The sequence below is a fragment of the Neophocaena asiaeorientalis genome, unplaced genomic scaffold (assembly GCF_003031525.2).
Source record: "Neophocaena asiaeorientalis asiaeorientalis breed wild unplaced genomic scaffold, Neophocaena_asiaeorientalis_V1.1 scaffold1186, whole genome shotgun sequence".
Classification (NCBI taxonomy): Eukaryota; Metazoa; Chordata; class Mammalia; order Artiodactyla; family Phocoenidae; genus Neophocaena; species Neophocaena asiaeorientalis.
The window spans coordinates 241,752-252,899 of NW_020173974.1; the positions used below are offsets into that span (position 1 = coordinate 241,752).

General features: G+C 59.1%; 1 protein-coding gene across 1 annotated transcript in view; it reads right to left on the reverse strand.

The window, feature by feature from the left end:
• ZFHX2 (zinc finger homeobox 2) overlaps positions 1-8,957 on the reverse strand; it is a 13,535-nt gene extending 4,578 nt beyond the window's left edge. Inside the window, exons 1-8 of the mRNA XM_024753257.1 lie at positions 6,884-8,957; positions 6,179-6,696; positions 5,383-5,623; positions 3,966-4,040; positions 3,481-3,539; positions 1,817-2,017; positions 1,299-1,425; positions 11-1,125 (exon numbers count right to left, since the gene is read on the reverse strand). Of these exons, the coding sequence (XP_024609025.1) occupies positions 11-1,125; positions 1,299-1,425; positions 1,817-2,017; positions 3,481-3,539; positions 3,966-4,040; positions 5,383-5,623; positions 6,179-6,696; positions 6,884-8,942 (4,395 nt within the window). The 5' untranslated portion in view covers positions 8,943-8,957. The remainder of the gene's footprint in view (positions 1-10; positions 1,126-1,298; positions 1,426-1,816; positions 2,018-3,480; positions 3,540-3,965; positions 4,041-5,382; positions 5,624-6,178; positions 6,697-6,883) is intronic.
• Positions 8,958-11,148: the final 2,191 nt, after the last annotated feature.

The window sequence follows — 11,148 nt, forward strand, 5'->3', positions numbered from 1 at the left end:
GGGGCACAGCCTGCTTCCCCTCATTGTACTGGATCACCAGCTCAAAGCCAAAGTTTTCTAGAAGGGCTTTGGCTGCAGTGCGGGCTGCCTCGTTGGGCGTTGGCTGGGGGGGTGAGCTGGGCGCCGTCTCGTTCCCCTCTTCTGCCGCGGGTGGCCGCTCCCACTCTCGCTCAGCCAGCTCGGCCTTAGGGGGCGGGGGAGGAGGGGTGGCGGCCGGCAGGGACAGCAGGGGCGCGGGCCCAGCCAGTGCCAGTTTGGGCCCTACCTTGAGGTCATGGAGGTAGAAGGGCAGGAGCAGCTGCTGCTGCTGGAGCTTAAGCAGGGACTCGGGCACCAGAGGGAAGGAGGGCAGGACTGGTGGGGCGAAGAGTGGGGCTGGGAATCGGTGCAGGTCCAGGGGAGGTGGGGGAGGGGACAGGAAGGGCAGTCCACCAGACACGAAGCCACCAGGGTCAGGGCCCTTCTTCTCAGTGCCCACCTCCCCCTCAGTCTCGCCTTCCTTGGGCTCTTCTGGGCCGCGCTCTGGCCCCTCGGCCTTGGCATCCGTCTTGGCTCCCCTCGAGCGAGTCTGGTGCAGGACGGAGCGCATGTGGATCTCCAGGGTGGAGCTCTGGTTGTACGAGACGCGGCAGACCGTGCACTTAAAGGGCTTGTCTGTGGCAGCTGCGGGGGCGGGCGCGGCCCCGGCTTCCCCGCGGGCAGGCCCGGAGGGGTCAATGGCAGCCTTCTTCATCTTGTGCAGGTGGGAGACCGAGTTATAATGGACCAGGAGAATGTTCTTCTGCGTGAAGGACTCCTTACACACAGTGCACTTGTAGGGCCGGGCAGGGTCGAGAAACTTGTCCAGGGCAAAGTTGGTGGTCTTCCGATAGGTCAGAGGGTGGCGAGAGTCAGCTGGAGCTGGCTCTGCCAGGCGGGGCTCCCCGCCAGCCCCCTCTTCCTCCTCAGCCGTGGTGGGTGGAGGAGCTACCTCGTCAGCTTGGGCATCGGGCCGAGGGGCTGGAGACGGGGCTGGAGAAGGGGGCTGGTCAGGGCTTCCCATGGGCTTGTCTGGGGCCTCGGCTGAGGGCAGGGGAGGCTCAAGAAGAGGATCGGGACTGGCTTCCGGGGTCAGGTGAGGGCCTTCTAGGGGAGAGAGAAGGGGGCGCAGTGAGAAGGGAACTTTGTCTAAGTCAGACCCCACCCACTCAATATCTAGGGCAACTCATCCTTGCCTCAGTTGTCTTTAGACCTTCTTGGTCCGAGGAATCCAGGTCCCCTTTCCTGCCACCTTGGGAGGTCTGCCCTCCCTTCCTTACCTGCTGCTTGGTCTCTGCTGGGCACAGACTCTGGCCCGGGAGCGGGGGGCTCTGGGCCATCCCCCAGAGGGCTTAGAGTGGGCCCAGGCAGCACTTTGGTCGTCAAGGTCATCTCTACAGTTGTGGCCTGCGATGGAAGAGATCCCAGTGACTTCCCACCACCGTCCCGCTACCCCAGACCCCCCAGCTCTGCACCTGTGTCTGTGCGCAGCCCAGCTCCAGCCTCCTCTGTGGACAAACCTCCCACCTAACTTCTGCCTTCCCCACGGAGGGGAGGGCCTGGGCTGCTGCCTGTCCTGTCCGGCAGTCGTGCCTGCTGTGGAACAGCTCCTCTCAGGACCCAAGGGCACTTCCTCCCCAGCGAGTAGAGGCTCTGGACAGGTTTCGGCTCTGAGGTTCCCTCCAGCTCTAAACTCCACCTTCAAACCCACGCAGAGCCGCTCCCCTCGGCACACACAGCTGGCCGGACACCGCGGCCTCTGCCTGCCCTCCTGCCTTGCCCCCCAGCCCGTACTCACCGCGAGCAGCAGCCTCTCAACGCACTCGGGCACCACGTTGTGCAGGTGGCTGAGGTGGAAGTGCAGGGCAGGCCGGCCCACCAGCTGCTCCTGGCACAGAGGGCACCGGTACTTGGGCTGCACTGCGTGCTGGGAGAGCGCGTGCGCCCTCACCTGCTCGGACTCTGGGCTCAGGAAACTGCAGTAAGGACAGCAGAACACCTGGGGCACACAGGCGGTGGGGGGAGGTGTCAGGGAGGGGTGGGACTCACCATCACTCACCCGGACACAGCCTGGTCCTACCACTGCTGGAGGAGGAGTCCCAGTCCTGAAAGCTGGCTCCTCCCTCGCTTCACTTGGGGACAAAGGCCTAGGCTGGGCTGCCCCGGCTGGCCCGCCTTCTCTGTCCTGCCTTCTCCCTCCATCCTGGCCTCTCTCTTCCCCTGTCTCTGCTGCCCTACTCTGTTCTCCAGCCGACAGGACGGCCCTGTACCTACCTCCTCTGATTTAGTTTTCTTTTCTTACCTGCCCCCACCCTGCCTGTGCTCCTCCGTGAAATAGCTCCCCTTGCTTCTGGCACTTCCTGGACCCAGAGGCTCCTGAATCCCTGCCACTCTGCCTCTCCAAGGTCCCTGGACTAAGCGGGGCACTCCCTACCTGTCTGCTCAGAAGCCGGCTCTTTCTCCCTCCTTCCCACTTCCTTTGCCTGCCTTTTTCTCCCCTTCCCTTTTTAATGTAAACAAACACCACAGCTCCCCCAGTGGCCCTGGAAAGTTCTGGCCTGGCGCTGTTGGCGCGCATTCCCGCCCATACCTCCAGAGGGTGGGGCGTGAAGGCCCCCCTACTTCCGCCTCAGTCACCTGACTGCCTGACCTGCAGCCTGCATTTCTGTCAGCCTGCACTTCCTCTCCTGTCGCCTGTGCCACTGGTCCAGGCCCGCATGTCAGGGAGGGGATGGCCATAAAGGAAAGGTATTCAGACGCTCATCTTAACGCACCTATAGCCCTGGGAGCAGATAGCTGGAACAGGAGTTAGGAGGCAGGGGAGCTGAGGACATAAGCCGTCGCTGCAGCAGTTTGCAGTCGTAATACACACGGCATATTGCAGTCCGGTTTGGAGAGCTGGGAGGCACAGGGTGGCACCTCAAGACCAAAGGCTGGGAATCCCCTCAGAATGAACCCTTTCAGGCCACAGAGCTAAGCTACTCTTGGGCCCTGTCTAGGTCAGCCACTCGGAGACTTGCAGAGCTTCCTGTCTGCGTGGATCATCTGGGTCAGTTCCTCTAGCCTGAGGAAGGAGGTGACAAGGCAGTTCCACCCAGGCTCGGGGTTCTCTGTAGAAGATGAACTTCACATCTTTCTGCTCCCAACAGGAATAAAGAGCTGGGCAGCAGCTAGTGTTTTATTTTTGCCTTTCTCTTTTCATTCTGTCTCCCTCTGTGCTCCACCCCTCAGGGCCGGCTCAGCTGGTGCTCACATCCGGTAACTGGACCTAGGTGCAATTTCTGAAATGTTGTATTTGGAGTGACGTAAGTCACAAGCATGATAAAATTAGATCTGCCTTTGGTCTGAAATCTCTTGTCTGTAAAGACCTACTAATTAGAAGTTCAGCCTTTAGGATATGAGCAGATCTCAGTAAAATTAGATGCCCCCCCGCAAGATCTTCCTAGTTACCCCGGTTCTGACCGTGGTCTGGTCGGCACTGTCTCCAGGAGGGCCAGTCTTGTTCTCTGCCTCTTCAGAAGCTGAAGATGAAAGGAGAGATTAAGAGACTCTGACAGCCCCTTCCTCTTCCTTTCACAGACCCCCGGCCCTTAAGATGACCTGATTTGTAGCAGAGGGCTTCCAAGGTAGGGGTGGGCTCTGGGGAAAGGGAGAAAGGGCAGGGAAGCACAGATCTGCGCTCAGTACAGGGAGTGGAGCTTGGCAGGGCTGAGCCCGGGTTAGCGGGATGGCCGGAGGGCAAAAGCACCCAGCTTTCTGTGGCTCCGCCTCCCTTCCCTCTGATGAGCCCTTTCTTTTGATCACTTCAGCTCCTTCTGCACAGGAGGCCTTGCTGGGTGTCTGGATTACCACAAGGTCCCGTGAGCACCTCAGAATGTATAATATTAGGACTGGGGGGTGAGGAGGGCAAGGGATGGAGAAAGAAATGGATCAGATGAGCAACTCACCCAATTGTTCTGTCTTATTCTGGGCATCTTTCTCAGGGGTGGGTGGCTCAGCTAAGGGGGTGACAGGAGCCTTCCCTGTGTAGGATGAAGAGAGAGTTAATTTAAAAGGATGAAGCATCAGAGGAGGGAGGACATAGGGCAGAGGAGGGAGGACGTAGGGCAGAAGAAGCAGGACAAGCAGCCAGGCAGTAAAGGGAGAAGATGGATAGATGAGTCAATAGGCAGGAGAGGACAAAAAGCCGCCAAAAAGAAATACAGAGGATGAGGGGGGAAATTACAGTGTTGGAACTGGTAGAGCCTAAGAAATCATCTCTGCGAGTCTAGCCCCGTCATTAAAGATGAGGGAACAGGTCCAGCAGCAGGCGATAGAAACAGGACCAAACTCAGCTCCCTGTCTTGACTGATCCTGGAAGAAGGGAGCCCAGAAATGTAGAGTGAGGGGCGCCGAAGAGGGAAGGTGAGGTTGAAAGGAAGCAGCTGCAGTGAGCAGGAGGCGGCAGGTCTAGCTGGGAGAGGAGATTACCACTCAAGCAAGAATTGACAGATGTGTAGGAATTTATTTTGGGTGGCAGCCTAATTAAAGTGTTAAAGTTCCTTAACTCCATTCAGTCCTGCTCCAGGATCGTTAGCTATTGATCTGGGCCCCTCCGGCCCTTAACTCCAACCAGTGTATTGGCAATTCAATTAGCACCAGTCAATGCTGCCTGTTCCTGGTTCCTGCTGCCCCTGCTCTCACCCTTGCCCACCGCCGGCCTCTGCAAAGCCCGGACACCTGTGCCCAGCTCTCACAGCCCCTTCCAGGCTCTTCTGCACCCTCTGGGTCAATGGTGCCTGGCGGGCTCTGCCCAGTCTCTCTCTTACAACCTCAGCTGCCTAAGGGGGACCCTAAGCCCAGCCTTTGGGCTGAAGACCTCCTAGGAGACAGGAAGGGCTGGGGAGCTCATCAAGGGCTTCCCATCCTGCTGCCTTCGGGCCATGCCCCCAGCTCCCACCTCCTTCTAACAAGTCCTGGCCCAGCCCAAAGCTGATTCTATTCTTTCTTTCTCTGTTTTTCTCCCTTCCTCTCCTTCCTGACCAGCTGCTGCCACGCCCCGCCCCCCGCCCACCCCAAGCTTTGCCAGCACACAGTCACCACTCGGAATCACTGGGTGGTTCCTTCTCACCTCCCTTCCTGCTCTACCTCTCCACCCAGCAAAATCCCTGCTCTTCTCTGCCTCCTCCTCCAACAGCCTCTTGTTCCCCACTGCCCCAGTGTTCCTAAAAGCCAGTTTCAGCAGCCTTCCCAGCGCCTTTCCGCTTGCTCTGGACTGTGCACGGACCCATTTCTCATCCCCGTGCCACTTTCTCCTGGGCCCCCAGCTCCCGCCCTGGCTGCCCTCCCCGCCCACCTCTTCTTCTCCAGTCCCCTCTTCCTCACCGGGAGGCCGGAGCTGCCCGTGGCTGAAGCTCAGGATGCTCTGAAGAGCTGAGAGCCCCTCGTCGGCTGCGGGGCAGCTCTGTAGCAGCTGCAGGCGCCGCTGGGCCTGGGCATCGCGGTGGGCAGGGGCGCGCAGGTGCTGCAGCACAGCCAGGCGGGAGGGCGTCTCCCAGGCGCACAGCAGGCAGCGGAACAGCCCCAGCTCCGTCCCTGCCGCTGCCCCCTCCATCTCCAGCAGAAACTGGAAACGGGAGGGAGGCTGCTCAGGCGCAGAAGGACAGATGGACGCCCCCAGGTCCCGGGGGCCCCTTTGCCTCCCCGGGGGGCCTGACCAGCAGCACCCCGACACCCCTTCCTCCCTCTTGGGCTCTCCTCTTCCTTCCTTTGGCCACCTGAGTGTGACTGCCTTTTCTCCACCGTCTCCTCCTCTTCCTACTACCAGTCCTGGACTCCCTCCTAGTATATGAATGGAATCTGGTTCCATCCTCTTGAACTTCTGGGGACAAGATGGACTGAGCAGACACAGAACCCTCCCGCTAGTCCCAAACGCCAGAAAAGTTGAATAAAGTACCGGAGTCGCTTGGTCAGAGTCCACCATCCTTTGGTCTTTCTCCACGTCTGTCTCCAAATAGTTTTTCCCCTGGTGCCCTGGCCTTTTTTCTCCAATCCCACCCCCCTGGGTTTTCGCATCACCTTCCCACTCTGCATCTCCTTGCTCCAGCCCCGTCCCCTTCTCCTCTCCCCCTCAGGCTCTGTGCTGTGCCCTTCAAATCCCAGATTCCTGCCCTGCTCTCACCTTATAGATCTGGATGTTCTCTTCGTGGGCCGCACCCCGGGCGTGCAGCTGCATCTTCTCCTTGCTGTTGGACTCAAAGTCACAGATGTTGCAGCGCAGGTGCAGGGTGGGGACAGACCCATAAGGAGCCCCATCTCCCAGGGGCACTGGGGAGGGGGTGCCCATGGCCCCGCCCCCCTCCCTCAGGTGGGCCGCCAGCTGGTACTTCTGAGCATGTTTGTCGGTCTTGAGGTGGAGTTGGAAGTTGGCCTTGAGCTGGGTGCCATAGCAGCAGAGCTTGCAGCGGTGGGTGTCACCAGCTACCTCCTTCCACTCGGCCTCCGGGAGGCTCCGGCCCACGCTGCAGTGGTAGAGCAGCAGCTCCAGGCTGTCTGTGCTGAAGGCCTGGCACACGAGGCATCGGAACACCTTCAGGGATGGGCTGTCATCTGGGGGCGGCGAGGCAGGCAGCCCGTCGGACAAGGGGCCCAGAAGCTGACTTTGAGGCAGGTGGGCGTCCAGGGAGGGGCTGCCGGGGGCTAGGGGACAGAGACAGGTTAGTGGCCCCAGGAAGGAACAGGGAAGTGTCAGCTTGCTGTGTGGGAATGGGAGGGGTGGATGCTGAGGGAGCTGGGGTTATTTAAGCGGCGGGGCTGGCCCTGGGGAGAAAGCAGGGAACCGAGTTTGGCCCCGAGGAAGGGAAAAGAGAACACCCAGGGAGCTTACCAGCTGTGGGGAACTTGCGGGCAGGTGCTCCGAGGTGGTGGAAGCCATTGAGGAGCAGCTGGGCTTCCAGGGGCTTGTCTGGCCTCAACCCGGGGCCAGGCAAGGGAGCCTGAGGCTGCCCTAGGGCCTGCGGTCCGAAGTACTGGAAGAGGTCAGGGGAGGTGGCGGGGGCAGCCCCTGCCGGGGGAGGGGGGCCTGGCCCCACCGTCCCCGGCGGCAGCCCCAGCGGCAGCCCCTGGTGTAGCATGAGGACGTTCTGCATGTGCTTCTCGGAGGTCATGTGGATGCGCAGATTGCGGGAGACGTTGGTCTCGTAGCTGCACACCTTGCACTGCCAGGACGCTTTGGTCTTGGGCTCCTTGTCCCCCGCGGGGGGCGGGAGCGCTGCCTCTTGGGGGCTCCCCTGCCCCACCGGCCCCGCCTGGAAGCCCTGCAGGTTGGCCAGGTGCTTGTCGGACTGCATGTGGATGCTGAGGTTGCCCTTGGTGGTGGTGGAGTAGTTGCAGACGTCGCAGCGGTAGGGCTTGTAGCCACAGTTGTAGCTCTCCCCCCGGGCGAGGCGGGGGTGGGCGCCCCCAGCGCTGCAGTAGCTGCAGTGACTGTTGCTCTCAGGGTGCTTCTCCCGCATGTGCACATCCAGGGTCTGCTGGTACTTGTAGTGCCAATTGCACTTGGGACACTTGAGCGTCTTGCAGGAGTTGCGCGAGTGTAGCAGAGCCATGTGGCTGGACAGGCTGAGGCCCTGGAAGGCCGCAGGGGCCGGGGTGTAGTCGTCGGCTGGGCGATAGGGCTGGGGCGGGTCACCGGGGTCTTCGGGGGAACCCACTGGGGCAGGGAGAACGCCCCCGTCCTTGGCGGTGGGTGAGCTTTGGTTGAGCGAGGGGCAGAGCCCTCCATCTTCCTCTTGCCCCTCGGGGAACCAACCTGGCCCTGCCTCGCCTGCCAGCGTCGGCGATTCTTTGGCTTGGCTTGGGCTGGGGTTCCAGGCGGCTGGGGTTGTCAGCGGGGAGGGCGGGCTGAGGGCCATGCCTTCTTCCACGGGCAGGACAGGGGCCTGGGCTTCGGCCGCAGCGGGGCCATCCTCGGTCTGAGCCGCGTGGGCCTCCATGTTCATGGTGCTGCTGTTGTCAAGGGGTATTTCTAAAGGGGCGTGAGCAGGCAGCTGTGGTTCCAGGAAGCTCAGGAGGGCCACGCAGCCCTCGTCCCCCTCCCGGAGCACGGCTGGGTTGCCTGGCAGGCCCTGGTGTTGAGCAGCGGTTAGCTTCACCCCGTGAGACTGTGTGTGACCCACAAAGGCCTGGGGCCTGCCGAAACCCAGGCGGCACGGGAGGCAGAGCCAGAAGAGTGCCCTGGGATCTCCTCCCCTGCTCCCCGTGGGGCCATCTTTGGGATCTCCAGGTGGGTTTGGAGCCAGCTGGTAGCTCCAGAAGGCTCCATCCCTTCCCTCACAGGTGGCCGGAGATGGCGCTGAGGTATCGTGGGACAGAATTTGGTCAGAAGAGCTAAAGCCTTGGATTGGGTCAAAGCCATGTTGGATGTGAAGGGCAGTGAGGTGTACAGGGGGCGGGTGGGCAAGGAGGGGCAGGCTGGGCTCTTCCTTGATGCCTGCCTCACCCCAGGGGAAGCCCTTTGGTAACGGGAGTTCGCTGCCACCTGTCAGGGACAGCTTGGCCACTAGGCAGGCCTCACCGCCAGCCGTGAAGACTAAGTGGTCGCTCAGGTCCACAGGAGGGAGCCCTCCTCCTCCCTCCCCCTGCTTCTTGTCCTCTTCCGCCCCCAGGCCCTTTGGCGGGGAGCCACCACGGCCAGGCTCCTCTTGGGGCTCCCCTATCTCCTTTGGTGGGACGAGGCCACAGCCTGGCTCCAGGGGCTGCCCCCCGGGCTCTGAGGACCTCATGCTCTCAGAGGCGGAGGGGGCCGCAGGGGGATCTTTGGTGACAGGATCAGAGGGGGTGCGGGGGGAGGTGTGTGGAGGCGAGGTGTCCGGAGGCGGGGACGGGGCATTGTGCCCAGGGGAGGGGGTGGTGCCAGCGGTAGAGGACGAGTTAAGGGTGGCCATGGCAGACGGAGGAGAGCTGGGGGTTCATTTCAGCGTGACAGCCAGGACCCTGTGGGGGAGACACGGAGAGAGCGGAGCTGTGAGGTGGCAGCGGAGACACCCAGTCAGGCAGTAGATTCTCCGGATCCTCCGGACCCACCCTCCTCCCTGAGCGCCGGATTCAAGCACCCATTTGCCAGCTTGAAGCTTCATTACCTTAGCGTCTAACAGACTTCAAAGTGAACATGTCCAGAATCAGAACTCTTTATTTCTGCCCTGAACTTGTTTCTTCCCATCTTCCCGATCTCAAAACTTGGTACCACCATTTACCTGGTTGCTTAGGCTAGAAACCCAAAGTGTCCTCTCGCCCTCACCCACAGGCAGGCAATTCGACAGCAGTCTCTCAAGCGAGCGTCTCAGCCTTCCATTCATCCACGTCTCCGTCAGCACCACCCTGGCCCAAGCCATTACTGTCGCTTTCCTGAACGAGTGCAACAGACTCCATGTTGGCCTCCACTTCCACTACTGCCCCTCCTTCCACTCAGAATGATCTTTTATTTAATTCTCAATTATGAGAAATGCCAAACATACATAAAGATAGACCAAACAATATGAGGAACCCGTTTGTACTCATCACCCAGCTTCAACAGTCTCCAAACTCAGGGCCAATCTTTTTTTTTTCTTTAATTGAAGTGCAGTTTGTGGCAATCTCTGCTTACAGCAAAGTGACTCAGTTACACACACAGAGACATTCTTCTTTATATTCTTTTTCATTATGGTGTATCATGGGACATTGAGTATAGTTCCCTGTACTATACAGGAGGACCTTGCTGTTAACTCATGGCCAATCTTGTTTCATCTATATCCTCACCCACTTCCCCTTTTCCTGTATTGTTTTAAAGCAAATTTCAGGCATCATAATCACCTTTCAAAATGGAAACCATACTATATTCTGCTGAGAACCCATCAGTGAGCTCACTGCAGGGTAAATAAAATCCAAACTCTGCTCCCTGATCTACAAAAAAGGCCTATTTGACCTGGCACCTGCCTACTTCTGACACATCTTTAATACTCTCCACCCCACCTGGCTGGCTAACTCCAGCCCACTGGCCTTCTTGGTTCCTCAAACACACCAAGTTCATTCCCACCTTGGCAGCTTGCCCGAGCTGTTTACTCTGCCTGCAGTGCTCTTCCCCCAGACTTCTGCCCAGTGGCTCCTTGTCATTCGGTGTCTGCTTGAATAGCACCTCTTCCAACAGGCCTCGCCTCTCTACAGAAGCTAACGCAACCGGCGGCGGCGGGGGGTGGGGGGCGTATTTTCTTCAGAGATTCATCACTACCTGATATTTCCTGGTTTCCTTATTTCTCCCTTCTAGAAACTGCGTTCCATGAGCGCAGGAACTCTGCTTTATTGGTTGCCCTATCATTGGTACCGAGAAAGATGCCTGCCACATACCCATACATGTCTGTTGAATAAATCAGCTCTGGGAAAGACCCTCAGATTTTCCATACCCTGAAGAGTTAGTTTCCCAAAGTCAAGGTCCTCTTGCCAGAGAGGCCACAGTGACTTTCCTCTGGCCTGCAGACACCATGCTGCTCTCAGATGCGTTCCATAGCCATCTCTCATCACAGGTGGAAGAGCTTCTGGCCAATTGAGACAATGGCTTGTGTGAGATGAGCCGCACCCCTCCTCCTCCCCAGGGATTAAAAAAAGTAACAGTAATAATATTAAGGTACATATAGCATGATCCTGGCACTGTGTTAACTGCTTTAATCAGTTATCTCATTTAATCTCACGACAACCTTATTTTATGGGTGAGGCACCCAAGAAAGAGAGGCGGAATAAGCTGCTGATTGTCACACAGCTCCCAGGCCGTGAGACTAGAAAAGGACTGGCGGGCACAGAGCTAGACCCCAAAGCTGTGGCCTGGGCTCCTCCATCTACACGGACTGCCCCGCAGACAGTACTGGCGAAATGAGCCTCCCAAAGTCTAGAAGTCAGGATTCCTGAACTGCCTCCAGCTGACTAGGATTACTGAGCCCCACCCGCTTTTTTACCTTGGTCCCCCCTCAAACTCACCAATTCCCCCATGCCTCACCATCCCATGCTTCTCCCAGTGTCCCAGGTGGCCTGACTCCTCTTCAGTTCTCAATTATCAGCAGATATCGAACGATTAAACCTTTAGCGCTCAGGCCAGAGTGCTGCCAGGAAGTGGTGTGGCCTCTC